Source organism: Chiroxiphia lanceolata, chromosome 8, assembly GCF_009829145.1.
Source record: "Chiroxiphia lanceolata isolate bChiLan1 chromosome 8, bChiLan1.pri, whole genome shotgun sequence".
Taxonomy (NCBI): domain Eukaryota; kingdom Metazoa; phylum Chordata; class Aves; order Passeriformes; family Pipridae; genus Chiroxiphia; species Chiroxiphia lanceolata.
The window spans coordinates 20,901,843-20,926,680 of NC_045644.1; the positions used below are offsets into that span (position 1 = coordinate 20,901,843).

Genomic DNA, 24,838 nt, shown 5'->3' on the forward strand with positions numbered 1-24,838 from the left:
ATTAGAAGAGATCAAGCTTTTTTTTCCCTGTCACGTCTGCAAGCCACAGCTATTGGGCCCTTACATTTGAAATGCTAATAGAGATTATCAGGAGGTCAGGGAGTCTCAGGAGGCCATCCCTAATGTTTATTCTCTCCAGGCTGAGGTCATCTGGACTCCTGAACTAAAAGGAGCTAAGCATCAAAAATTTTAATGCTCTTTTTCTATATTGTTTTAAATTTCCTAAAGTGATGGCTGGAAAACTCTGGGAACAGAACAAAAATGATCATGCCCCAGAACTAGCATAACAGGTAGAAACGATTCCCATTTCACTAAAGTTCTCAAACCATTATCACGGTTGGAGCATTGTTCTGCCCTGTCCCAGGGTTCCTGTCCACTGTGCCACCAGCAGAGCCATTACTACAGGAGTTGTGGCTACTTTGAGAGCACAACCTGGCAGCTGCCCAGCCACACGTACCAGCCCCAGCAGTGCCTACTGCAGTAACTCCTTGGGGCTCTGCAAAGTTTTCAGTTCAAAACTTCAGATGAGGTCACAGGCTCAGCTGAGAACTGCAATGTAAGATTCTGTGCTATTGAGTTAATTGCCTGTAAACGAGACTGTTTACTCATGGAAATAGCAAACCTTTGTGTTTACTGCTAGGATTAATGTGTGCTGTAACAGAGTTTTGGAGGCCTCGGCAGTTAGTCCCTCGTTGTGCTGGTGTTGTCTCAGAAAAGCAAGCACAGTTGATACCGCAGAAAGCCTGAGCAGTTGCCTGCTCCTGAGGGCTGTCGTCTGCAGTGGGGGTGGCAGAACAAGGGGCCACACGGGTAAGTCATAATACTTGTGTGTCTGTTACTTTGATAGTAAACTTCGGGAGTCAACAAACCTCTTTTGTTCATGTACAATGCTGTGCAGTACAGAAGCTTGGTCCCTGATAATGCAGGCACAAGTTAAAAATATTCTGCAAAGACAGTACGTACCGAGATGTTCTTGCTGACATCCAGACCCTAAAAACAAAAGGCAAATACATTGATAAATAACAAGCCAGTGAGACCATCTCCCATTGTTGGTAAAGGCTAGGCTTTGTTCTCAGCTCTGCCCTGGTATATACCCATAGCCTTGGTCAATTCCTTTATCTCTTTACTGTTCAGTCTCTCACATGTGTGATAATCCCTTCTTTCTTTTACCACCTCTCATCTCTCTTTTTTATTTAGACTGCCAGTTCATGTCTATAGTACCTAGCACCCTTAGGATGAGTGTAGCAGACAGAATTCCAATACAGTAGGAATAAATGGGACATTTCATGTTCAGGTTACAAAATCTAATACTAAGTGACAATACTAAGGTGTGATGTAACAAAAGAGCATGAGGATTCAGTTTAAAGAGCATGGATCTTGTTCTCCAGTCCTGTGAAGTCATCAGGACTTTCCGTGTGCTTAAAATACTCTGGAAACTGGCTGGACACAAGCCAGAACATGGAGCACCTTTCAGAATTCAGCCTTAATTTGATTTCTGAAGTTCGTCGAAGTGTTTGTGACCTATTTACAACTTCAGGGTGGAAATTTCATGAGAAGGTCTTTCCCATGAGAGACCTACTCCTTCCTCTTTTCCTGTTGGGCTGGGAATATTCTGATTAGAGTCTCTGTGCTGGCATTTCAGCACTTCTGATCCCCACCGGAACATGAAAGTGCTGAGGCAGCCACAAACAATGGGAAAGAAAGGGAGAGGAAAGCACTCATCCTGGCTCCCTTGGACTTCAGAGCCATGGATTCCCTAAGATATGCTTTGGGGACTGGAGCTAATTACACTGATATGCTGCTAGTCTAGTAGTAAGTGTGGCCAGCTAAGGATTGATCCACTAAAATTTTATGTGGTCATGAATGCTTGGTTTAATCTCACTAACATCAGTAGTGAAGATACTTATGACAGAGTCTACACACTGAGCTGTTTGGAGTTGGTGAGGGCTAAAACCCATGCTGCTCTCTGTGGTGTTCCTCTCCCCTGCACCAGTGATCCATTTGTGCCTTTCTTGGCATAAAGACAGTCCTTCATTTAAATCTGGGAGTAGAGGGACACAGACCACCCTGGCCCTCACTGCCCCAGCTCTGCTTGATAGCAGACAGGGTTGGTTTGTTCCCCTGGCACCCCACACTCATCTGCCTGAGCAGAACTTCTCTCTGCTTCTCCCATAGGTCCCACTCAGGGTCTGCCTTCAAGCTTATCACTCACCTTTCTTACTGAAGGGTCCTTTGACAGAAAAGCCTGTCCCTCAGCCATACTGTCAGCTTCTCTGAACTCATTCTCCTTGTTGTTCCTGTTGTTTGATGACTTCCTGAGCCCCACCATCAGCTGGCTCTTTCCTGATTCCGAGTCTCTCTCGCTTCCTGCAATAAAATGCAAGGACTTGCTCACTTTTCTTAGCAGTGTCCTGCTAGGATGGCCTCTGGGCAGTGCTTCCAGCAAGTTACAACTCCAGATGGGATGAGAACGCTAAGGACTTAAAGATGGGATGAGACTACGTGTGTCTTCATGCCACACTGCAGTGGAGAAAAGGTTAATGCTCCAATAAAGTGTCTGACCATGGCAGGACTTCCTAAGGGTTTCTTCGTGATCTTATTTTCCTTCCAAGCCTGCTCTGAAAGTGCCAGGAAAGGATAATTTTGAGCCTCAGCACTAGAGATCCCTAAGGCCAGTTATACCCTGACTCAGTTTTCCTAGGAGGTGTGCTGAGGTTCCGGGTTTCACCGGGTATTAGAGACAGGCTGAAGTCCAAGGTTTGAAATAAACTCATTAGCCTCACTTAGTGAGTTGGTTGACATCTAACATTGGATCCAGACTTTTCATCTGGCTTTATCATCAGTAGGCTGAGCCCAGTCTTTCTCAGCCTTCTGGAAAAGTTGGTCTCTGATCCAAGCTTTGCAGCTGGGGCTTATTTCCACTTGGTCTATAGAACAAGTCATCCTCCAGGAATGTGTTCTGTGCCTACTTGAGAGGGTAGGAGACTAACAACAGGCTTAAGGCTTTCCATCTTAGATCAAATCCTACCTTACCTGGGAAGATTTTAAAGCCACACAGAGGGGCTCCACTAATGGGCCCATTCAGGCATGCTAAGTTTCCAAAAGAAAGACCCATTTTATAATGCATTTATCCTGATCTTTATAGCCACAGCTGCAGAGCAAAAAGCCCTGATTCACACAAGTGAAGCAGCCAGTGTTAAAATCCTAGGTATAGACAAAGCATTTTAAATTGCTTCTCTTGGATTTCCAGCTAAGGTTTAGTTCTACTAACACCTTGCTCTGTTCCCATCTGTTTTCCTAGGGAGAAGAAAGTGGCTGGTCAGCTTATTTGACCAAGTGGTGGCAAACAGGAGAGCAGGTTAGACATATCTGAACTCACCATTGCAGCTGCTCAGCTTTTCAGTGTTCGCTCCTATTTCTGGGATGATGGAAAGATCAGATGGGTTTCCAGTCTGAACCAAGAGGCTGTGAGGTCTGCTCCTCCCAGCAAACATTGTTTTAATGTCTTGATGTGAGCTGAGGAAGATGCTGGCAGCTCCACAGGAGCAATGCTGCAGAAGGTACTCCTATACCAGACAAAAAGAAAGTATGCAGGCTTTCAGGCTGCAACAGCCCAAGGTAACTGGGCAGTGTGATAGCACAGACAAATTGCAATCATTCCAGCCCAGGGATGTCCATCCTTGTCCTGAGACCCACCAGAACCCAGACAAATTACTTAATTTTCTAAAAGGCTGAGAAGCCTGGAGTTGGTAATACAGAGTTTTCATGGATTCATTAGCATTTAACTTAAATTGTCTGATACTAAGCATCTTTTTGGTTTGTTTCCTAGGAAGAACTGAATACAAGTGTCTAAACACAGAGCTGCATAGCTAAGGCATTAGTGTAAATAAACAGATCCATTATAACAACGACTCGAATTTTAAGATAATGTTATTTGTTTTGGAACATGCACAGACAACAATATCTTGTACTTTTGTTGGTGGGATGCCACAGTTCTCTTGCATGTTACCAGTCAGATTGACTGTATGTGGTATTTCAGCCAGTGTACTTCTGCTGTAGCTTGTGGGGCAGAAAGGGGAGATTTTCTACCTTGCATGACCATGTTGCACAAGAATTTAGTAGGGCAGGAAGCAAGAAGAGTTTTATCCAGCTGAAGCAGAAAAGGAACCAGACTGTTTATTGGTTTTGGAACCAGGACAGACCAACACCAGTTTAGCACCTCTGGAGACAAGCAACTGACAGTTTCAATGTCACTTCTCATCTGGATATGTTGTCACAACAGCATGGCAGTTTGCGTTACTTATACCTTTGGGAGGTGCTCTGAAAGTCTGTTGAAAGATGCTGGGTTTGGCCCATGGTATTATAGATTTCCCTGTCTTTCCATGCTCATGAAGAATGAACGTGGTTTGTAAAGGAACCTTTGGAATCCCTCCAAAAATATGATGTGGACAGCAATCTTCACGTCTCATGGCAAAGGGGGTAGTAGTGTTCCCCTTCTACACAGAGGGGCTATGACTAAAGAACAAAATGGCAGAGAGCTGCTCAAATATAGGAGATGCAGGCACCACAGAGATACCTGGGAGAGCATCCAGTTTTGTAGAGCACACTGCAAGTGCTGAATGTTACAGCTAGGGATCCAGTTCCCCACTGAACAGTATAGGACAAATGCATCTCCAAAGGCACTGCTGAGAGATCTTGAGTACCAAAAAGATCAAGGTTTCAAATATTTAAATGAAAGCACGGTGCCTTTCATTTCAGTGGGAGCTGGGGAGGGGGGGACATACACCAGATGAGTTTGCAGCTTGGAAGAGTTACTTTGAGCAATGACTCACAATTGTAAAGCTCCAGGAAATGTGTTAACAATTCCCAGGCTCTATGTAGGAGGCTGCATTCCTCTGAGCATGAGATGGGTACATGGAAATTACGAGCTACTTTGCTCTGCAACCTGACTCAGAACTTGGCTTTGGCTCTGAGGAGGAGTCAGTCACCTACTGCAGATCCAGTCCCAGCAGGTGGGAGAGCAGCACCAGGGGAAGAATGACGCTATCGGGAGAATAAAAGACTCGCCACACCACAGCTGGGAAGAAATAGTTGAGTGTGACAAACCCCTTCTGTTCCTTTGGGGAGTGATAAAATAAACAGAAAAGCAGGGGAGGAAGAAAGCTGGAAACCTTGTGTAGTGGCTGAAGAAAAAGAACTGAGAAGTAGAGGTGGGGTAGAGCTGAACAAAATATGAGGGGGCAAAAAAATGCTGTTTAGGTGGACACTGAAATGATTTGCAAATTTCAGTCAAATTCCCCAGCTAGCTCTGGCCGATAAAAATGACAAATGGGAACACTGAGATGTTTTGTGTCAGAGATTCTTCATCTGGCAGCTCAGAAGCACAAGAAGGGAAAGAAAACATGGAGTTGGGTAGTAGCACCACTACTTCTCTTTCCCATTGTGTCATTTTGTGAGAAATTGTGCGATTTTGACATTTGAAGGAAGAAATATCTCAATTCAAAACACAATTGTTAAGGAGGTCTGCAGATTTCGTTTTGATAGCACTGAGGAGAGGAGATGTGTTCCTGGGAAGTTTACAACTGTAGAGAAGTAAAAGCTAATGACTTAGAGCTGGCCATCGCATGAGGTGAGAGGGTGCTTTTTAACTCAACAGACGCAAGCACATCTGGGAAGCAAAATTGAACAGGAACAGAAACCCATGCCCACGCTCGGGAAACTAAGCCCATTGTGGTGGACAAGAGTTCCCTGAAGACCAAAGTACCCAGCCGAGGTGGGTGATGGATCTGGTAGATTAGCATCTTCCCTCACACAGAACTTTCCATCTGGGCCATGACTATATAATTTAATGGAAGATGCTATGGTGTCTGCTTACCTCTTTTAACTGGTACATCTTCTGCTCTTTCTGCAAGCTGCACACTTGTTTTTGGAGACGCAGGTTGTGCTCCTGCAGCTGCCCAATCTTTTCAATCAGTTGGCAAATGTGTTCTAGGTATCCCAGACCAGATCCCAGGGCTTTGCTGTTACCTTGGTTCACCTGCAAAGACAATGCATCTTGGACCATGGAGTAACAACAGAGCAATTCTTACTAGCAGCTAAGAGCCCTACACACTCCTTACAGTCATGTGTGTTTCCTCTTGCAAGGGGCTTTGGTCATAGACAGATTTGAGCTACAGTGTTGCTTACTGGAGCTCTTTTCTGGATTACTCAGCAATATCCACCATCAGAGGGACTCCTCTGACTGATCACAGGCTGACACAGAGGAAAACCTCATGACAACTTGTTTCTAGTTCCACCTCTCAGCCTAATTTTTGTCTTTTAGTACCCATAGGACCCTTACAAACAAATATGATTCTACTGTATGGTATAGATGGCTGGGGCTAGTATGGCTCACTTAGCCCATAGTCCTCAGTGCAAATCATGCTTATGTGTACTGAGGCTGAGCTTAGCTCCTACCCAAAGGCACGTATCTGCAGGTTGCATTGATTTGCTGCATTGTGGCCAACCTGAGGGTACATTTTGTCTGATGTACTCCGACTGGTACATCACAGGTGAGTCTCTAAGGGAGACGTGTGTCTGAACCGAGCTGCCAAAGAGAAAGAACATCTCTCCACTCGTCTTTACCAGATGCCAACTTAGATCCCTGTTGCTGTTTTCTCAGTCTTTAAGAGATGCCCGAAGAAAGTCTGCAGGATCAACTTTGCTGTCTGGCAGTAGTAGGATAATCTCTACTACCACTCTCTCTTCACCCAGGACCTGCCAGAGTCTCACTGCTGCTCAGCCAAGGGCAGTGCCAGAGACTGAAATCCTGTGGCAGAGGAAAGGCAATGATGCTTCCCTGCCCCCTGCTCTGCACCTCACCATTTCTGGTCCCAGGACTTCCCTGTGCACAGCAAGTGTCCTCCCCTGTGCTGTGAGCAGGCTGTGTCGAACGTGATGCAAACAAACACATGCAGAATCTCACTTCCACCTTGGCGCTGCCTGCTGATGTGCATGTGATATCAGTAAGTAAAATAAGCCTCGATCTTTACAAAAGCAGTGCTCTAAGTTTATCTTACTTCAAAAAATAAGTTCCCTCTACAAAAGCAGGAAGCTTACTCTGTCTCCTTTCCCACAACAATCTACATTTTTGGGGAAATGCCAGCCTTGGGACTCTTCCTGTCTTTTCATTATGTCAGAAAGCTCATGGTGTGTTCAAAAATAATCAACATTAGGATTTACTTCTTTTTAAACAAATGATGATACAACGTTATTTATAAACAGGTATTATTATATCCAGATGGTTTTGTGTCTGAGGTTGGGACAGAGGTTGTTGACTCCAAGCCAACCAGTCATTCATATTCACAATTTTTTGTTTCCTCTCAGGCAGAGCCTGCAGAAGTGATGGCAAGACAAAAGTTACTCAGCAATGAAACTGAGTACGCAGTGTGGCTGTGCAGTGAGAAGGAGCACAGCCCCAGGACCCAAAGGGAGACCAAAGCATGTGTGGTGTCTGGTGAGAAAAGTTTGAACCAAAAGCACTACAACCAACATATCTGAAAGCAGCTAGGGATTCCAGGGTGCCTAGCTTCAGAAGCATGATTTTCAGAAAGTACATGAGTATCAGCTTCTGAAAATTTGGCCATTTTGAGCAGTCCTGAAATTAATAGTAATTTTTTGAATGCTGTCCCAATGGGTTGTCAGATGTTCCTCATTATCCTTGAAAATATAAGTTTTCTGCCACACTGTACCCTCTTTTTGCACATCTAGCAACTCCCCCTCCTGCCAGTTTGCTTTTGCATGACTGTTGGCACGTGTATTGCCCTAAGGAGACACTGAGCCAAATCTAACTCCTTATATCTGTGGAAACAAAAGGGGAGGGTACAAGGGACAGAGGAGGTCTTGGAGAAGAGGATGGTATAAAATATTTAGTTCTAACTTAGGTTGCAGAAAAAGCATGAAGCATTTGTGACCTCTTTCAGTTAGAGACCTTCTTTTTGTTTGTCCTGTACTTAATGCTGTACGGTCCTGCTTCATGTCCGCAGCTGCTAGGTTGGTAGGGAAAAATGGGCAGGGTGAAGAGAAGAGAAGGTGGCCCTGATTTCCAGTGCTCTGTGACTAGGGCTGAAGGCACTGGAAAGAAAAGGTGTATTTGGGGCAGGCATAGAGAAAATCTGGCTTCTAGCAAAAGTTAGACAGAACTTCTAACTCTTGAGAGTAAATACAGGTGCCTAGAAATGAGAGGGAAAAGGTGCAGAGTAGTTGCTCCAGGTCTTAGGTGGATCTACTCCTGCAGAGGACCTAAACCAGACTGAAGGTTGGACTCAATATGCTAAAGACCCCAGACAGAGGAAACAGCCAGCCTTCAGAGGCTGCTTAGGGCAGGCAGTTTGGCCTATTTGATAGGAAATTTATCTGCATTTTATTGAAGTGATCCCAGAAAGCGCAAATGAGCAAGAGGCAAATCAGGCAGAGCCTCCTGTGCCTGCACATTCCTGCAGGGCCAGCCACCTCAGTGGTCAGCATGCAAGAGTAGAAACTTTGAGGGAAGGGCTTGCTTCACCTGGCTTGCCCTGCCACAGAGCCCGTTAGCCTCAGAATTGCTCAGATATGGTAGGCGTTTGATACAGAAAATTTGTGCAATGCAGCTGGTTTCCCCCAAAACAATTGTGCAGAGAGGGCCTCTCTAGGAACCCTTCAAGGACTTTGTTTTTCCATAGACTAGAAATACCTAAACAGCCCTTGATATCTTCTGGTGATACCAAGTGCATAGAACCTGGTCTGTCCTATTCTGCTCAAAATATTTTCCTTTCAGCACCTGAGACAGTTTTATGCTAGTAGTGAACAGTAAGCAACCATAGAAAAACTGCAAACATTTTCCAGGATGAGTCTCTTCCACTTTCTGTCCTTCCAGTTGAAGCTTCCCAAATATTCACCTAACAGGACTGAAATTTTTCCCACTCCACACATGGGAATTATCAAATAGTGTTGGAACAAAAGCTGTATGCCCATTTTTGAGCTGATGAAACCTACGAAGAAGGAAAAACACCTTGCCTACTTTTCTGCAAGGTAAAGATGAGAAGGATCAGACAGACACAATTTATGAATCAAATGGTTGAAGTTGCTCTAGGATAGTAACAATATAATGTATAAGTAGCTGCCAGATTTTGCTTTTAGGTACATGAGACTGAGCCAGACCCTTATCTGGAAGAAAAGGAGTCAAAGGCTCTCAGCTATGCTGTGCTGAGTTACTTCCATTACAGTTTTGACCCTGCAGAGTTGAGGTGCACTACACTGACTTTACACCTGTGTAACTAAAAAAAGATCTCTGCCCTTGTCAGTGCTCACCTGAGTAAGTTTTGGGGACAGCTTCTCAGTACATGTGTCTCTGGCAGTAAACCATTACAGTTGTGTACAGATTTCTTAGGAAGTTTAAAAATACAGGATCAGTATCTGCACTGGGAACTATGGCTAATCCAGAGCCCTCCAGGCAATATTTTGACTAGTGTAAAATCACTTTTCCTCTGAGGCTACCTGAGTTGCAGAGGTGGAAGCCTGTCTCTCTTGTCTCTGTGTAACATTGTGCTCACTGCAGCATCTGAGAACTACAAAGATTTGAAGTTCAGTAGGAGCTGCAAGAATGACAGTTGCTTTCAAGCCCCTTGTCCAATTGATCTATAATCAAAATCTGCATTTCTGGTCATCTAATCAGCAGTTTTTCCTGCCTCGTTTCAGCCATTATCTGTTACTTGGATACACGTGGTGTGCTTTTCGTCAGTTTGGCTCAATGGAAAACTGTCCTGGGCTGGACCTGGCAGCAGGAGCTGAAGGTGATGGGCAGCTTGCAGGGGAAGATTTTCTTCATTCAGACAAGAGCTCACTGATGTATTTTGCATTGACTTAGGTTTCTGCACTTCACGCAATGCTCTTCACTTTCTCTTGTGGATAGTTTTGAGTTATACTGTGCTCCATCCTCCCATAAATCCCTCATTGTGTGCTCTTGCCACATTAGCATGGCCAGTACAGAGGTAGCACAGTCACTGCACCGACTGCCACCAAGGAACACAATTATGAACCCCCATCACGGACTCGGAGCGACTGATTAGTGACACCACAGGTTGAGCGGGAAGCATTTGTCACTGGAAGCTGACAGCACCAGGAGCCTTGTGAATAACAGGAAAGAGAGGGATTGTGCTGTATATTTCTGAGTGCTCCACCCTGCTGTCCAGGAGGGGCTGTGCTTGCTGATAGCTTCTGATTTCCTCTAAGCAGCATGCACAGGCTATGGGGATGACCATCACAGGTTGCACTATTCTTCCCCTGAACCATACCGCTCTGTAGAGAAGCATTTTGACTGCTTTGGCTCAGGATAAATTGCACTGCATGAATAATGGAGTTTTTTTCCTTTAATGATGACAACGTTCCCACCCTCTCTCTTCGTCTAGGATATGGGCTGGCTTTAAATGTAAACTTTATGAAGTGTGAGGAAATGTTTGTAAAGCAAAAGCATCAAAAGCTATGTATCTTCAAACTGACCCTGAACATTTAATTTTGATTAAAAGGAAATGCTTTTATTTAGGCTTCAAAGTTCTTTCTCTTGTTTGACAGCTTCCACTTTCTTTCATCTTTCCAAATGCAGGCAAATTTCAAAATAACAATAGTTCAAAACAAAAGATCAGAAAACTTTGTTTAAGAAATGCCGGACTGAAATGATTTAATGTATATTTTCAGCCAAAGCCGTTCACCAACTGAATCCAAACGGTCAAAACATTTGGTCATTTCCAGTCTCTCTTTTTCAGTATTTTCCTTCCTGTTCTCTTGGAAGAGGCCTCAGCAGTGAGGGAGGTCAGGAGGACAGCAAGGGGCAACCTCATCCACAGACTGAATCCTTGCTCGGCTGTGGTGAACTGGTAAGTGCAGTGCTGTTGGCATTGCCACAGCCAGCTGGGCTAGGGAAACTCAACTGTTCTCCTCTCACTTAAAAGCTCTGTTCCCAAAACAAGCAACAGAACTGAGGAAGTTGCTGTCACCTATAATTAAATAATGCTGTCACTTAGCATTAAATATAAGCCAGTGTAAGCACTCTTGCATGTCTATCAACATTATTGCAGCAGGAATTGATTTGATGGAGCAATTTGGTTTGCCACGTTCTTGCCAAGCAGGGCGGGCATACCCTGTACTAGCCTGCTTTCTTTCAGACAACACTGATTGCATTTTTAGAGGTATCTGAGTCCCTCAGAAGACATCAGGCCATAGAAGAGATTGGCTTCTAAGTACCATGTTGTATCTTGGGACAGGTTACAGGCAAATGTGAAAACCACAGAGTACGCCTGAAGCAGAGCCTCAGCTGGGATGAACCAAGATGGATTCATCAGCTGCATGGACAGATGATCATCTGGACATTGCTTCTGAGCAAGTCTCACCGTGTCCTACCTCTGTTATATGACAGTAAAGGCAGGTCAGCCTTGTGCGGATTTGGTGAGGGCAGAAGGCTCTGCAGCTGCAAGAGGCTGTCCTGATGCTCTGAGGTACACAGAGCAGCACCAGCCACAGGGCTGTGCAGCAGCCGGTGGGCATTTCTTGTCCCAGTCAGCTTGGGTGCTACCTGGCATCCCAGCAGTTTGAAGAGTGCTGCTCTTGAGATACAGCAGCCTGGAGGTGCTCTGTGAAGAGGGGCAAACTTCCTTAGCATCTAGGTCACAGCTGTATTTGTACAGCTCATAAAACAAAGACAGAAAAGTGCTCTGGGGCACAGAGCTTTAGCACTCAGCCAGTGAGGATATTAAAAAGGAGGGGAGATAAGCCACCAAGAGCTTCATTTCCTCTTCAGCTTCTTTCTAATTTATTCTCTTGTTTATTTAAATGCTCTGCTTTGGGAAACTGAGACTCCATTTCACAAAGTATTTAAAAGAATTTCACAGGCATATAGAGCTGTTAGACAAGACCAATCTGGCTGCAAACCCTCCAGTGTGCAACAGAGAATTTAGGTAACTTTTTATGAAGTCTCCTTATGGTCAGACTCTGCTGTTCTGATCCTTTCTTGAAATCTCTGCCAAATGAACAGATCACTGACTGTTTGGGATCTGTGAGAAATAGACATTTGTCTTCTGCCATGTGTGAGACAGCTCTGGGGAGGAAGAGACTGCTCAGATGGATTGTGTGTTGCTTGTACTGCCTTGATATGCAATGTTAACAGAGATGGGACATCTCTGACCTTTCTTGCTGCTTGAGAGGGTTTGGGATGCTGGAGAGGAAGTCCAGCGCCTGACAGTTCATGGCTGGGGCAGAGAGGTCACGGTTAAATTGTATGCACAGCGCACATCACTTGTTACTTAGTTTCCTCCCACCCATCTCCCATTCCAATTCATCGCTATTACTGCAATGAATGCCCTAAAAAGAAATCCCCACTATGCACGGTTTGATGCTGGTTCCTGGAATCCACTGCAGTGGGCAGACAAGGCAGGGATCTGTCACCACTTCAGCAGCATGAGCCTTCAAGCAAAGCACTGGGGTGAGTGCTTGCCAACATCTGCTATGGGAGAAGGTGCACAGAAGAGCTTTTTATTCTCCCGTCAGTGGCACAGTGTCCTCAGCAATAGGGAACAGAGGAACTATGGAATGGGACAACCTGCTGAAATTATATCTTTGCAGTTTGGTCCATCACAGCTGTGCTCGTGAGTTAAAATGGCATCTCCAGCTCCAGCCCTGCAAAGATCTGAATTTGTGCATTAGCTCCCTGCTCATATATTATTTGAGAGAGCTGGCTCAACAGGACACAGCAGGCCTAGACAGAAATGAAATATCTCTTAGACAAGTTCTCTCCAAATTTCAGTGTCCCAACAGCAGTCCAGCTGTTCCCAGGGATGATGACTAAGTTCACAATCTTCATTTTGAGACCAGAACCAAGTCCATCCTCTACTCTGGGGCTTTTTGAAACATCACATCTCTAAGAGCCCTTTGTCATCCTTACCGAGACCTGATATTTATGAATTACTTCAGAATTTTACTGCTATGAAAAGCCATCTTAAAAATCAATTACCATTATTTATGGCTTACAACAGTTTCAGGGGAGGTATTCTAAACTCACTCAGATGTGTCCTAGTTTGTGACAAACAGGACTTGAACCCTGACTGGGGTGTTTGGACAGGCCTAGATCTAATATTCAGTTTAGGTGCTTCTTACCTCACTCAGTCTACAGCATTCATCCATGTATTCATTCAGACTGTCACTTGTGGGGTACTTCTTCAGCGGATGTTCGTGGATCTGAAGGTCTTGCATGCTGCCAAAATTCTCTGGGAAACTGTCAGCAATTGTCTTTGGCTCTTCTATGGGACCTGGGGTGGAAAGAGTGCTTTCCCTGGAAAGGTCCATCTCTGGGGTAGGTTCCTTTTCTGGAAACTGCTTGTCACTCTGGTCAAAATGTTCATCAGGATTTTCTTCCTGAGGGACGCTGAAGTCTTCAAGGGAAGCTGCAGGACCCTGCACAGCATCTGCCTCCTGGCTGTAGTAATCATCTTGGTTTTTGCTCTCTGGATCTTGGAGGCTGACTTTTCCGGCATGTTCTTTACATGTTCTCATTAGCTGATGGTCAATTTCTGGAGAAGAAGAGGTGCTAAGCACACCTGAGTCACAAAATGAGTCTCTGCTGTGAAGCACAAAGCTCTTCTCTGAGCCAGTCGGTGTCGATGGAGAATTAGCCCCACTTGGCAATTCAACCCCTGAGTCCTCAGATTCAAATTTGGAGAATCTATGAAGCCGGCACTTGGACTCGAAGGCGCTGAGGTCAGGCAGGGTGGGTACGCAGTCAGTGCTTGCCGGGCCATCTGCACAGTTCGGATCTACCGGTGCGGCTGCTGCATTTGGATTTTCCAAGCAGTCTGGTGGGAGACTGGCGCCGGGAAGATGGGACTCTTCTGTGCAGGCTGTGTCAGCCGGAGCCTCTGGGATTAACCCTGGGTTTTGAATTCCTTCATTGCTCAATATCTTCATGTGTGTTAACACAACTTTGTCCTCAGCAGGTGGGCTCTTCTTACCTGCTTAAAAGAAAACAAGCAGAAGGTCACAGAAGGCAACAAAACTCAGTGTCTAATGCATCCCCTGAGGAATGTGGAATGTATAACTGCCTGTACTAAGGTGATAGAAGGGGACAGCCCTAATTTGTTTTTCTTGAGCTATATGAAGCTTTCTTGTAAGCTTTGCTATAACAAAAGTGTTGTGTTTCATAGCCCCAGAGTCCTTTAGGGGGACTCATAAATGCACACAGAGTTCTGATTTACTAGATAGGTAGAAAACAACACATGTAGCCAGATGACTTTTTAGTGATTACCTGCATATAGATGCAGAGAAGTACATGGTCCTTCAGCATGATAGATATTAATTTAAGGCTAAATATTTTCTCTGATTTAAATGTATTCTGAACCGGCAGAAAAAAGAGTAAAACAAAATCTGTCTTTCCACAGGCTTAAGTGAATTTTGGGTTGCAATAAGCAATTTGCAAACTGTCTGGTAATCTCTGCAGTATTCTCTGCACACATACAGGTGACAAAAAGCAAGTACTGATAAGAAAAGCAAATGAGGCACTGTAAATCTTTTTCACTCCCTGTATGGTTTTAGCTATGAAGTAATTTCTTGAAATGAACTCCTACCTATTTGTAAAGAGTAAGGAGATGGAGGCAGCTTTGTTCAAGAGTTTTTTGCACATAGACAAAGAAGACTTGTTTTCAAATCACAATTATTTTACACGGTAACGTGATAGAACAGTCTCTAGATGAAAAGCTGATCTTCAGGAGATGAAGATCTGCCCCAGGTTTTCTTACAGCTTTTTATTAATATAATATTTCATAGTGCAGACCTCTGGATCACAATGGTATGAGAGCCAGTGGGAAAGTTCTGCATCTACCCTTTAGCAAACTGCAAATCTCAGTTCGAAATCCATCTGATTGTGGATTTGGAACCAGGAATTACTGCAGTAGAAAACTTCAGTTTCTCTGGTATCTTTTCCCTTATTAGTGCCTAACCCAGAGCACCTCAGAGGGCTACACTGCATACACTTTTCTGGATATCTTACTTCCTACTTCATTTCCTATCATTCCCCCCTCCTCTTTCCTTTCTTTTTGCCTGAATCAAACCAGCAGCAGCTTCACAAACTCACTCCCAGTAATGTAACTGTGCCTTGAATCCACACCACCAGTGGTGGAGCAGGGAAAGCTCTGCTGTGCAGCTCTCCTTCATGGTAACCCAGAAAAATCCCAGTTTCAGAAATAACCCATTTCCAGCCTTCCCTTCTCCAGCTCGCTTTCTGCAATCTACACAGACAAGGCAGACTTTTACTCATTAAGGCCAAGCTAACTAGTACATGGACATTTTCTACTGTATTTAAATTTCCTTTTATTTGATCTTTTGAATTTCCTGGGATACCACTGAAACATGCCCTTTGCTGTTCATAGACACCCACAGATTTAATATTTTACACTGGATTTTCATAAAGAGCAGTGAGTGATAAATAATCCCATCTGATGGGCTTTTTTGTGGCACATGGGCACACAGTGCTTACAACACCTTATATAAGATCTTGATTATCATATACAGAATTGCACTGCCTCTCTTAGCAGGATTCACAGACATCTTTTCAGTGCAAAGAGTCACATTTAGGACAGTCAGTGCCAGACCTCAGCAATACAACACCAGTACATTGCTGTGGTGAGGGACAAGAAAAAGACATTGCCCACAGAAATGCCCAGGGAAGTTCATCAGGAGCTGCCTATGCTGGGCTGTGTTGTCATTCTTCCAATTTTTGGATAAGCATGAGGGACCCTGAACTGAGGACAAAGAATAGGGTGGCTGGTTTGTAGTTTCACACACAGCAAAACACCAGCTGTAAGAGAGAGCTGAGTGCCAGGTCTTGGAAGGAGGTGGAGCTGAGTCACTTCTGATTTGAAGTGAAGAGGATCTACCTGCTCAGCTGCAAACATCTCTTGGCAGCAAGAAGCAAAGCGTGTATCTGCATGAAAAAATACAAGGCTTACAGGCTCTTCTGATGGCATCACCACCCCAGCTGGCCAACAAAACCACTGACTCAGGAGGAGAGCAGTTGCATTCCTCCATTTACTTTTAAGAACAAACCATAGAAGTGTCACTCTTACCAGGAATTACTATATGCAATAGTAGTTCCTTCCCACAGACTGATTGCCTTCACTTACTAATCATGCCATGCTTTACTTTGACTGGATTCTCTCACTTCTTTCAATCTGCCCCTTTTTCTTCCTGCTTAACTGGTTTTGCTCTGGCCTACACAAACATTTCTTTGTCTGAAATCAGGAAGCAGCATGTTAAAATGAGGTCTTGCTACTTACAGAAGGAGATGTCAGACACTTTAATTCATATCTTTTATGACTACAAAAACTGCAACGTGTACCAAAAAGTTTGGCTGCAGTAGAAAAAAATAGAAGATGAGATGAAATCTCTGACTCTCTGTGTGAGGACTGCCTTGATGCCAACAAGAAAGTCCTTTGCTCTCCCCCTACTGTGGTCACCAGCAACATCACATGGTTTCACAAAAACTTCTTGTTTATCTGTTCTAGGCTGCAAACCATTGATCTCAGCACTGTCATATCCTGTTAACCCCAGTGTTGAGTATTTCTTATTTATCCTCCCAACCCTTTGTGATGATGCAAAATGTTATCATCCCCCTACCACAAGACCAGAATAGAGGCAAAGGATGGCAGGATTTTGCAACACGCTTAGGCACCTCATCCTCATTCATTCAATGATACTTTCCCATGGTCAGTGAGGTAATCTGTGCTACAGCAGAGATCTCCCATGATTAAGGCAGTGACCTGAAACTCAAGTTATTCTTGTTGCACCTCACTGACAGAGCAGTCTCTTTTCTTCCTCTCTGTTAATTGAGTTATGGAATCTAAACGATGGGGCTTCCAACAAGCAGATTTTTTTCTGCTACGTATCTTGAAAGAGGCATACAAAAGTGCTCGGTTCTTTCAAGAATATCGCTAACAAACACCAGAATGGTGCAAATAAAGCTCATCTGTGCAATTACAAAAAAAAAAAAAAGTGAGCCAGAACCTCAGCTGCTATAAATTTACTAATTTCCAGGGCCCTTAACAGAACTGTGTTAGCTAGCTAATTTTGGCTGAGGACTTGGCTTGTAAGTGCTTTGTTAGGGGCCCTAAGCAAAGCAAGCAAGCAAGGGAGATGAACTTCTGCCTGGCATGGAGGGAGCATGCTGTAGGGGTATGGTTACAATCCTGCTCAGAGACTTCTGAAAGGAGGTGTGAAGAACTTCAGAGAGCTGAACAGTGCCATTAACGATGGTAAGATGTATTTAATTGTGCTGGAGGCCAGCCAGGTTTGAGCTGCTGCTCCTGGGAATTCAGCCAAGATTTTTTTTGTTGTTGTTGTTTTTTGTTTCTTTTGCCCTGGACTGGTTTTCCACACCCCTCTGGGGTGGGGGTAAGTTATCAAACGCTGCAGCTTTTAGGCAGCTGGCTGGTACACTGGTATGGCAGCCAGGGAAGGAGTGGAGTTTTGTGTGCATGTTTCAGAATAAGTATAGCTTCCTTGAGCATCTCGGCATGCATGCCCAGGCCAAACGTTGTCTCAGGGTAGCCTGCGCTACTCGCCTAGTAGCCCTCTCAAAGGATTATAGGGCTCTGTAATCACCCTAGAGATAAACAGGGTTCCCTGGATTGAAATATATGCTGTAACTGACGGTGACTGATTATGTATAACCTTGGGAAAGTTGCTGCGTTTCCTGTGCCTGTACAGCTGGAGAATAATATTGCTTCCCAACTCATGGGAAGGTGGTAACACTGAAGTAGCTATTAGCTGAAGGTCATTAGTAGGGAGTGAAAGGAATGGATGTGTCCCAGCTAAGTCTGTAGAACTTTGCGTTGAATTGTTTTCAGATAGTTTTCTAGGATATTTCTCTGCTGGCAGTTAGCATAGCCTAACAGGGAAACTTAAGTCTTTCAAAGGTGAATACCCTCCCATCAGCTCCTGTCCCAAGGCTTCCCTTTTTTGGAGTTTTAAGTCCAAGTATATTTTTCCAGTTGCATAATAACTAGTAGCTGCCACAGCTCAGCCTCATGCATTAATACAGAGATTCCTGACCAGGAGAAAGAGGGTGAATATCTAAACATGAAATTGCTTTCAAGCATTTTCTTTATCCCAAGTAACTTGCATGCAAGAGATGAACAACTGCTCTGGCAAAACTCCTGTGTGTTTCCAGTCCTGCTCAGGCCCAATTTCTGCAAAAGCTCCCATCTTTCTAGTAAACCAATCTAAAGTCTGTATCCAAATCCCCATGCTCCAAAGCACTGGAACCCATGTCTGATTTTTTCTTTTCTTTTCTTTTTTGTACCTATGCCTGTGGCTCAAAGCTGGGTTTCACTGGCAATTCCTTCAGTGCAAGCCTTGTTAAGCTACATCCCTGAGAGGGTCCTTGGCCTCTGATGCATTGACTTAAGTATCATAGCACATGGTCTTCTGATGTATCTGGCTTTCTGCTGGATGGGAAGAAGCCAGGCTGGCAGTGGGATGAGTGCTCCTAGTGGCAGTAAAGAACTACACTATACAGCACTGCCCTTTGCTGCTCTCTCCCTTCCAATCTCTTGCCCACCTGTCTTCTCAAAATGTTCATCTTCATTTGTAAGTTACTTGGCAGAGGAGGATCTCTGTTAAACATGTGCACAGTGACTGGCACAACTGGAACCAAAGCTTTCCTTGTCTTCATCTGCTGCTGGAGCAGCATTAGAGCCGTGGCAGTCTTCTGCTTGTCCCCAGAGCTGATGCAAGGTCTGTGTGCACAGTAAACCCATCCACAGTGGGTGGTGCTGGCACGGTTGTGCAGGGTGAACAGTCCAAAGATACTCAGAGAATCTATTCCTCCCTCTACTACTGTCTGCCACAAGACATGCAACACCCTCTACCTTGCAGTTCATATGGCCAGTACTTTCCAATTGTACTGTGCCACAGGAGCAGAGCACCAAAAGTAAAGGGCATCCCCAATGACTTGGGTTGTTAGAGTAGAGGGACTTTGCATAGCTGCCCTGCAAAGGAAGACCAAAGTCAAACCCCAGCACTCCTACCAATCTGCTTAGCCCTCAGTACAGGAGTAAGATGCACACGCAAAGCCCCAGAAAAGGTTTTTCATCATCCCATAGAGAACGCACACAGCCTGCCTAGCAACTCCTCTCTGGCTCCAGCTTAAAACCCTGTGCCATGCAAGACTGGTTCTGTGATGGGCCTGTGGCCTTCAAGTAACAGACTAAGAGATGATTGTCGGCTTTTGAAAAATCATTAGGTAGCAGTGACTGGTGAGCTGGAGTCAAACTCATGACCTAGAAATGAAAGGCTGCCTCTCCCATTAAGTCCTTGCACTCCCTCATTTTCCTTCCTTCCTTTACAAAAAGTCTCCCTTTAGTTCTGTCACTGTGCCACATTCTCTAACACTGCTGGCAGTATAGCTCAGGTGGTATTTCCCTTTAACTTCGAAGAGGTGATTTTTTTTTTCTCACCAATGATGAGGTCTCAATTTCCCAGCATTTAAGAGAAAAGGGGTCACTTCCTTTCTGAAACAATAGGCATTTTTTGCTGCTGACTCTTCCCCCATATGTGCTGAGGGGTGGGGCTGGGTGCTGGGGCGTGCTGGCACCTCCTCAGCCCCAGCGGCCCCCACACAGTGCCTGAGGGAGCTGTGTTACTTTCCCGGCTGGGCAAGGGCTGTCCCTTGCATAGCCCTGCGGGCACAGGGAGGCATTGCATGGACAGGACCTCAGTACTCACAAGAACTGGATTACTCTTACGCTGCCAGAAAACTAAACCCAAACAAAACAATCCCACAAATGAAAGAAATCCCCACCCCAAAAAAATTAGCAATTACTACCAATCGACGCTCTGGGAAGAAAATCTATCTCTACAGAGCTTTTTAGTGTATTTCCATGGGCCAGGGATCTCCCCAACCACCCGGTGCTTTAATGGACTGTTGAAGACCTGATCCCAGTCCCGGCAATGGCAGGGGTGCTGCTTGGCACTAAGGGTCTGCAATCTGCCTTCCCAGTGCCTTTCAAGCAAAGCATGCTGAGTATGCTGCTGGATCTTGGGCTGCCCAATCTGAGCAAAGGCTTCCCCTTAACAATTAGGGCAATCGCGAGCCTAAGAATTTCTAAGAAGAGCTTATCAGAAGGTCTTGTGTCTTCAGTGCACCAGTTACAACTTCTATCTACAACAGCAGAAACTTGTGAAGGTTTGTTTTTTTTTTTCCCAACCAGAACTGCGACTGGAAAATTCACATTTGCAGAAGAACACACTCCCATGTGGTAACTGAATATTTGCACCATAGACCAAATTCTTGAAATTTCAGTTTATCCAACCAGGAAACTGAAATGCCTGTGTATTGTATATATACAATTTGATTTGCTTGAAATTTGAATGCAAAGGCATAGTTATGACAAAGCTGAGATTTTAGATAGTCCTTGGAAAAAGCACAATTTTTTTGGATCCTTTGGCTCCAAGGTGGTCTCTAGTCTCACTGTTAGTTAAGTGTGTGAAGTTCCTTTGGATCCTAGTTTGGTAATAAAATGTGACCAGAAATTGTATAGGTCCCCACAGCTGCAGCTGGTAATGATAAATCCATATAAAGTAGATGCTGAGAGAAAGATAACACGGTTCAAGGACTCTGACTGAGGAGGCATTCATGACTTTAGTACATATGTTTTAGAAGAGGAGGAGATAATTATAGCTCTTTGCAAGCATTTGAGGAGGAATGAGAAGGAGATTGATTGTTTACTGATTGATACAGTTGGGTGAACTAAAGAGGAAATGGATTTCCAAGTAGAGAGGCCACTTGACACTTTTACAGCTTGCTTCTATTCATTCCAAGTGACCTGTGAAGTTTTTGAAACCTAAAGACAGGTCTGATAGATTAGTGACCTCTGTTAGAAAGTCCTAGGGCACAGCAGGTCCCCACAGACCACCTGGTTTATCAGTTATTTGTGTAGGCTGTCAGTGTTCAGTTTTTAGACCAACACCTGACCCTGTGCATAGCACCAGCTGAAGAGCCCGTCCCACTCATTACTGCAATTACCCTGTAACTTATTTCTTTGTATATGATACGTATGTGTTATATATATATTAATATTTATATATGATATATGGCCCAGTGGGAAAACTGGGACAAGGATAATTTCAGTGCACAAGGATCAGTGCCCAAGTCCTCTACACTCTGCAATGTAACCATTCCTGGTGTTGGGGGTAGGTTCACCTGTGGTGCTTATTTGTGAGATTTTGTCAGGGAGATGACAGCTGTCACTAAAATCCTTCTCCTTGGAAATTCCCATGTGCTTCTTCAGGAGAAAGGTTCAAAACATTAACTAAATAAAAGTGTTTTCAGGAGTAGCCCTGTAGAACAGCAAAAGATTGTTTAGCACACAGGTCACAGATGTGTCTGACCAGAAAACGAAAACAATGGAAACAAATATACCACAAATTAGCAAAAACTGTCTAATTTAGGAGATCTTTTCCATGTTCATCTGATCTGCAGGCTGCCTCATATCATGGAGGATTATTCAGCCAGAAATGAACTGGGAGACAGGAGGCCCTTTGCAAGGATGGAACGTGTCCCCCAGGGATGACAGGTATGTAGTAATTCAGGTTTTATTGCCTATAATAAGCTTGGATAAACAACTGTTCAATAGCCCCAGAGACCAAGGCCATTTAGACACCAGTGCTTCAACTGAAGCCAGAGGAACCCATGAATTGTATTGGAAAGGTCACTGTTAACCCATTCTTCGTGTGCAGTCATTGCTGTCCTTAGGCAAAACCCTGGAGAGCTGCTTCTGCTCAAACAAGGTAGCAATGGACAGGTGTAACCATACTCTTGCATGTCTGAAATCTTTTATGGTTGCAATGAGAGCAGCGACGGTTTTGGGGTTTGTTGCTCATGCTGAGGCCACAAAAGGACCTTGGGGAAATGATGAGGTGGTGGTGATACAGAGTGATTCTGTAACTGCAGTGAACTGAACTCACAGGTACAAAAGGTCCTGCCACACTGACACTTCTGCTCTAACAGCCCCCTCAGGAGGGGGGGGAGGGGGGCAAAATCCAGCCTATATCCCTGTTACTGAGCTGCCACTTAAAAAAAAGTTTTGTTCAGTTTAAGTTCTCTATCTTAGGCTGCAGCTGGAGATACAACTTTTTAAGTCCCTGCCACAAAGCTTGCAAAAAAGAGCATTCTTCGTTCTTTCTTAGTAGAGATGGGGTCCAAACCAGGATATATATATATATATAATATGTGGTGCCTCCTTCTAGCTGAGGTGATTAGGGAGCGCTGTCTCTGTTTCTTATTTGGAGAAATTCTAGCTGAATCTCTTTGATTCCTTAGTTCTCTGTGTGATAAGTCTCTTCCTCCACCAAAGCTTTCACCTATCCTGCCAACAATACTGCTGAGTCTGGCTGATGAGGGACACTTCCATGTGGAAGAGCAAGCTTCCTTCCCCCTACCATTAGGTTTGCACTACATGTCTTGGAGGAAATAAGTTCATGGTCAAATTATATCCAGGGAAAAATGGAGCAGTTTCTACCATACTGTGAAATGACATCTCTTCAAACACTTTCCACATCTTATGGGCATGCTCTCACAGCAGCACTGCTCTAGAGCCCTTCGTGTCACTGGGTAGCAGTCTCCAGACCAAACCCAGGCAGAGCAATGTGCTTCAGTAGCCTTGCTGGCAACAGTGCTCAGCAGTTACCTGCTAGGGCACTTCAGAGAGGCTCCAGTTCACACTGAGCTCTGAGTAGCTGCCCCAGACCAGGACAGCTGGGAAACACAATCCAAGCCTTGAGTACCTGAGTGGATGCCCATGGACGTGGCGTCTCTGGTGACTCTGTGGGAACTGCCTGTGCTGCAGCAGTCCAAGGAGATAGAAGTTTGGCATAAAGATGGGAAGTCAGGACTCCAGGAGGCAAACCCACCCCAAACACAGTGTTTTGTAACATCTTTACCATCCATGCTGCTATTGGCAGCAGGCTACATTTAGACTCTGGCAAACACTGTCTGGAGCCACCTCCATGCCAAGCAAACCAACCTAGTGCAGTGATGCTAACGGGACAGAAGCTGCTGGTCTCGTTTACAGCTGACACAAGGCAAGCTGAGGGGTGAACAGGGATGTTAAAAGAATTCTGCTACCTGGGGCTTGTGATCTCAAAGCCTGTAGCTCTGGCCAAGGAATAAAATACATTGGACCCGTTACGGCTAAAAAAGACATACTGAGACCACATAATTTGCTTTCACAACACACTTAAAAAGTTACAAAGTGATCAGCTGCAGAACCATAGCTGCCTTCCCTGCCAGGGTCACCTCCTCTGCACAGAACAGGAGGGAGCACGTAGAACATTTCGAACCCGCGATGGAATTATCTATCTGCTGCACGGGGATGTACCAGCCTAGAAAGCGATCCGATGTCCGCTACCCGCGCAGTGACGGGCGGAGGGCAGCCCCGACCCGCGCGGTGCGTGTGCCCAGCGCTCCGATGGGTGCCGGTCCCTGGGCAGCACGGCGCTCGGAGCCACAGCGCTCCCGCCTCCCCTGCTCCTCTCTCCTAAGCTTTGCCGCGCTTACCAAGGCGAAATAAACCCATTTAAAGAGGAAATCAAACCGGTTCCTGAAGCGCGATCCTTGTCCCCGCCGGCCCCGCGGCAGGAGCGGAGCGGCCGGAGGCTGAAGCGGGAGGGGACGCGCTCATGGCAGACTCACCTGCGTGGGGACAGAGGCAGCCGGAGAGCAGGGAGCGCAGCATGGGGACGGGGCGGCCGCGGCGCCGTGCCCGGCCGGCGGGGCCCAGGAGCCGGGCGGGCCGGGATGGGCTTGCCCTAAGTACCGTCTGCGCGGCCGCTGAGGGGAAGGAAGGGGGTGGCGGAGAAGCGGCTTTGGGGAGGTGTTGGCAGCCGCGGGGGCCCCGGGGAGGGCGGAGGACTCACCTCTCCAGGGCGCTCCCAGGGTGAAGCTCCGGTGCCAGCTGAACATCCCGGCAGCAGCCGCCCTCAGGGGCGGGCGGGGCAGGGGGACGGGGGTGCCATCGCTGCCGGCTGTCCCCGAGCTTTGCGCGTCACTCGGCGGGCGAGCGGGACCGGGCACCGGGCTTAGGGCATGGCCGGGCAGCGGGGGCAGCGCGGAGCGGGCAGCGCTGCCGGCGCGGAGGCTGCGGAGCGGAGGGCGGGCGGGCGTCCGGCCAGCAGTGACTTATAAAGGGAGCAGCCCAGAGGAATGCATCTCCTGCGCCTGATAAGCCGAGATGACTGGAGGGGTTTGAACTACCTTTGCAACCCCCAGAGGAGGAGGGGGGGGGGGGGGGGAGAGAGGAAAAAAAGGACGTGAGAGAAGAAAAAGAAAAATATTTCAGTACTTGCATAATGTCAATAAACAACTCCCCTCTCTAGTGGCAGGGAAGGCTGGAATGTTTTGGGTGGGGAGGAGAGAGTAAAGTAGGTTTGGTGTTTTGATTTTGTTTTGTTTTCTTTTCAGGTTTTTTCTTGTTCTCTATTTAAATCACATGTTATTTGTTCATAATGCAAAAGTGCCTTGGTTGACGCTGGGGCTGCAGGCTATAGGTAAGAAGGGTGAGGAGGAAGCAGAAGGACTGTCGTGGGTGCAAAATCTCATGGGCAGGTTTGTGGTGTCACCCCACGGGAGTGAACTGGGAATATGGAAGCCAGGCATGAAGAGTTCTGGGATGCCCTGGGCATGGTTGAGCCACCTGGAGTGCTGCCTTGGGAAACATGTAGGAAATTACTCCTAGGCTAGGTTTAAGCAGTACAAGTTCCCTATAACCAGCAGCCCCATAACCTA

At 45.7% G+C, this 24,838-nt stretch overlaps 1 protein-coding gene across 5 annotated transcripts in view; it reads right to left on the reverse strand.

The window, feature by feature from the left end:
- The window catches only part of LOC116790326, a 31,445-nt gene extending 7,313 nt beyond the window's left edge, over nt 1–24,132 (reverse strand). The window contains exons 1-6 of one of the 5 annotated variants that reach the window (XM_032695182.1): nt 23,971–24,132; nt 13,162–14,012; nt 5,876–6,037; nt 3,380–3,566; nt 2,213–2,367; nt 964–990 (exon numbers count right to left, since the gene is read on the reverse strand). In XM_032695182.1, the coding sequence (XP_032551073.1) occupies nt 964–990; nt 2,213–2,367; nt 3,380–3,566; nt 5,876–6,037; nt 13,162–14,012; nt 23,971–24,016 (1,428 nt within the window). In that variant the 5' untranslated portion in view covers nt 24,017–24,132. Of the gene's footprint in view, nt 1–963; nt 991–2,212; nt 2,368–3,379; nt 3,567–5,875; nt 6,038–13,161; nt 14,016–16,121; nt 16,235–23,746; nt 23,821–23,970 lie in introns of those variants that run through there. The other 4 variants (XM_032695181.1, XM_032695184.1, XM_032695183.1 and 1 more) reach the window with 4 other exon arrangements.
- Between the last annotated feature and the right edge of the window lie 706 nt (nt 24,133–24,838).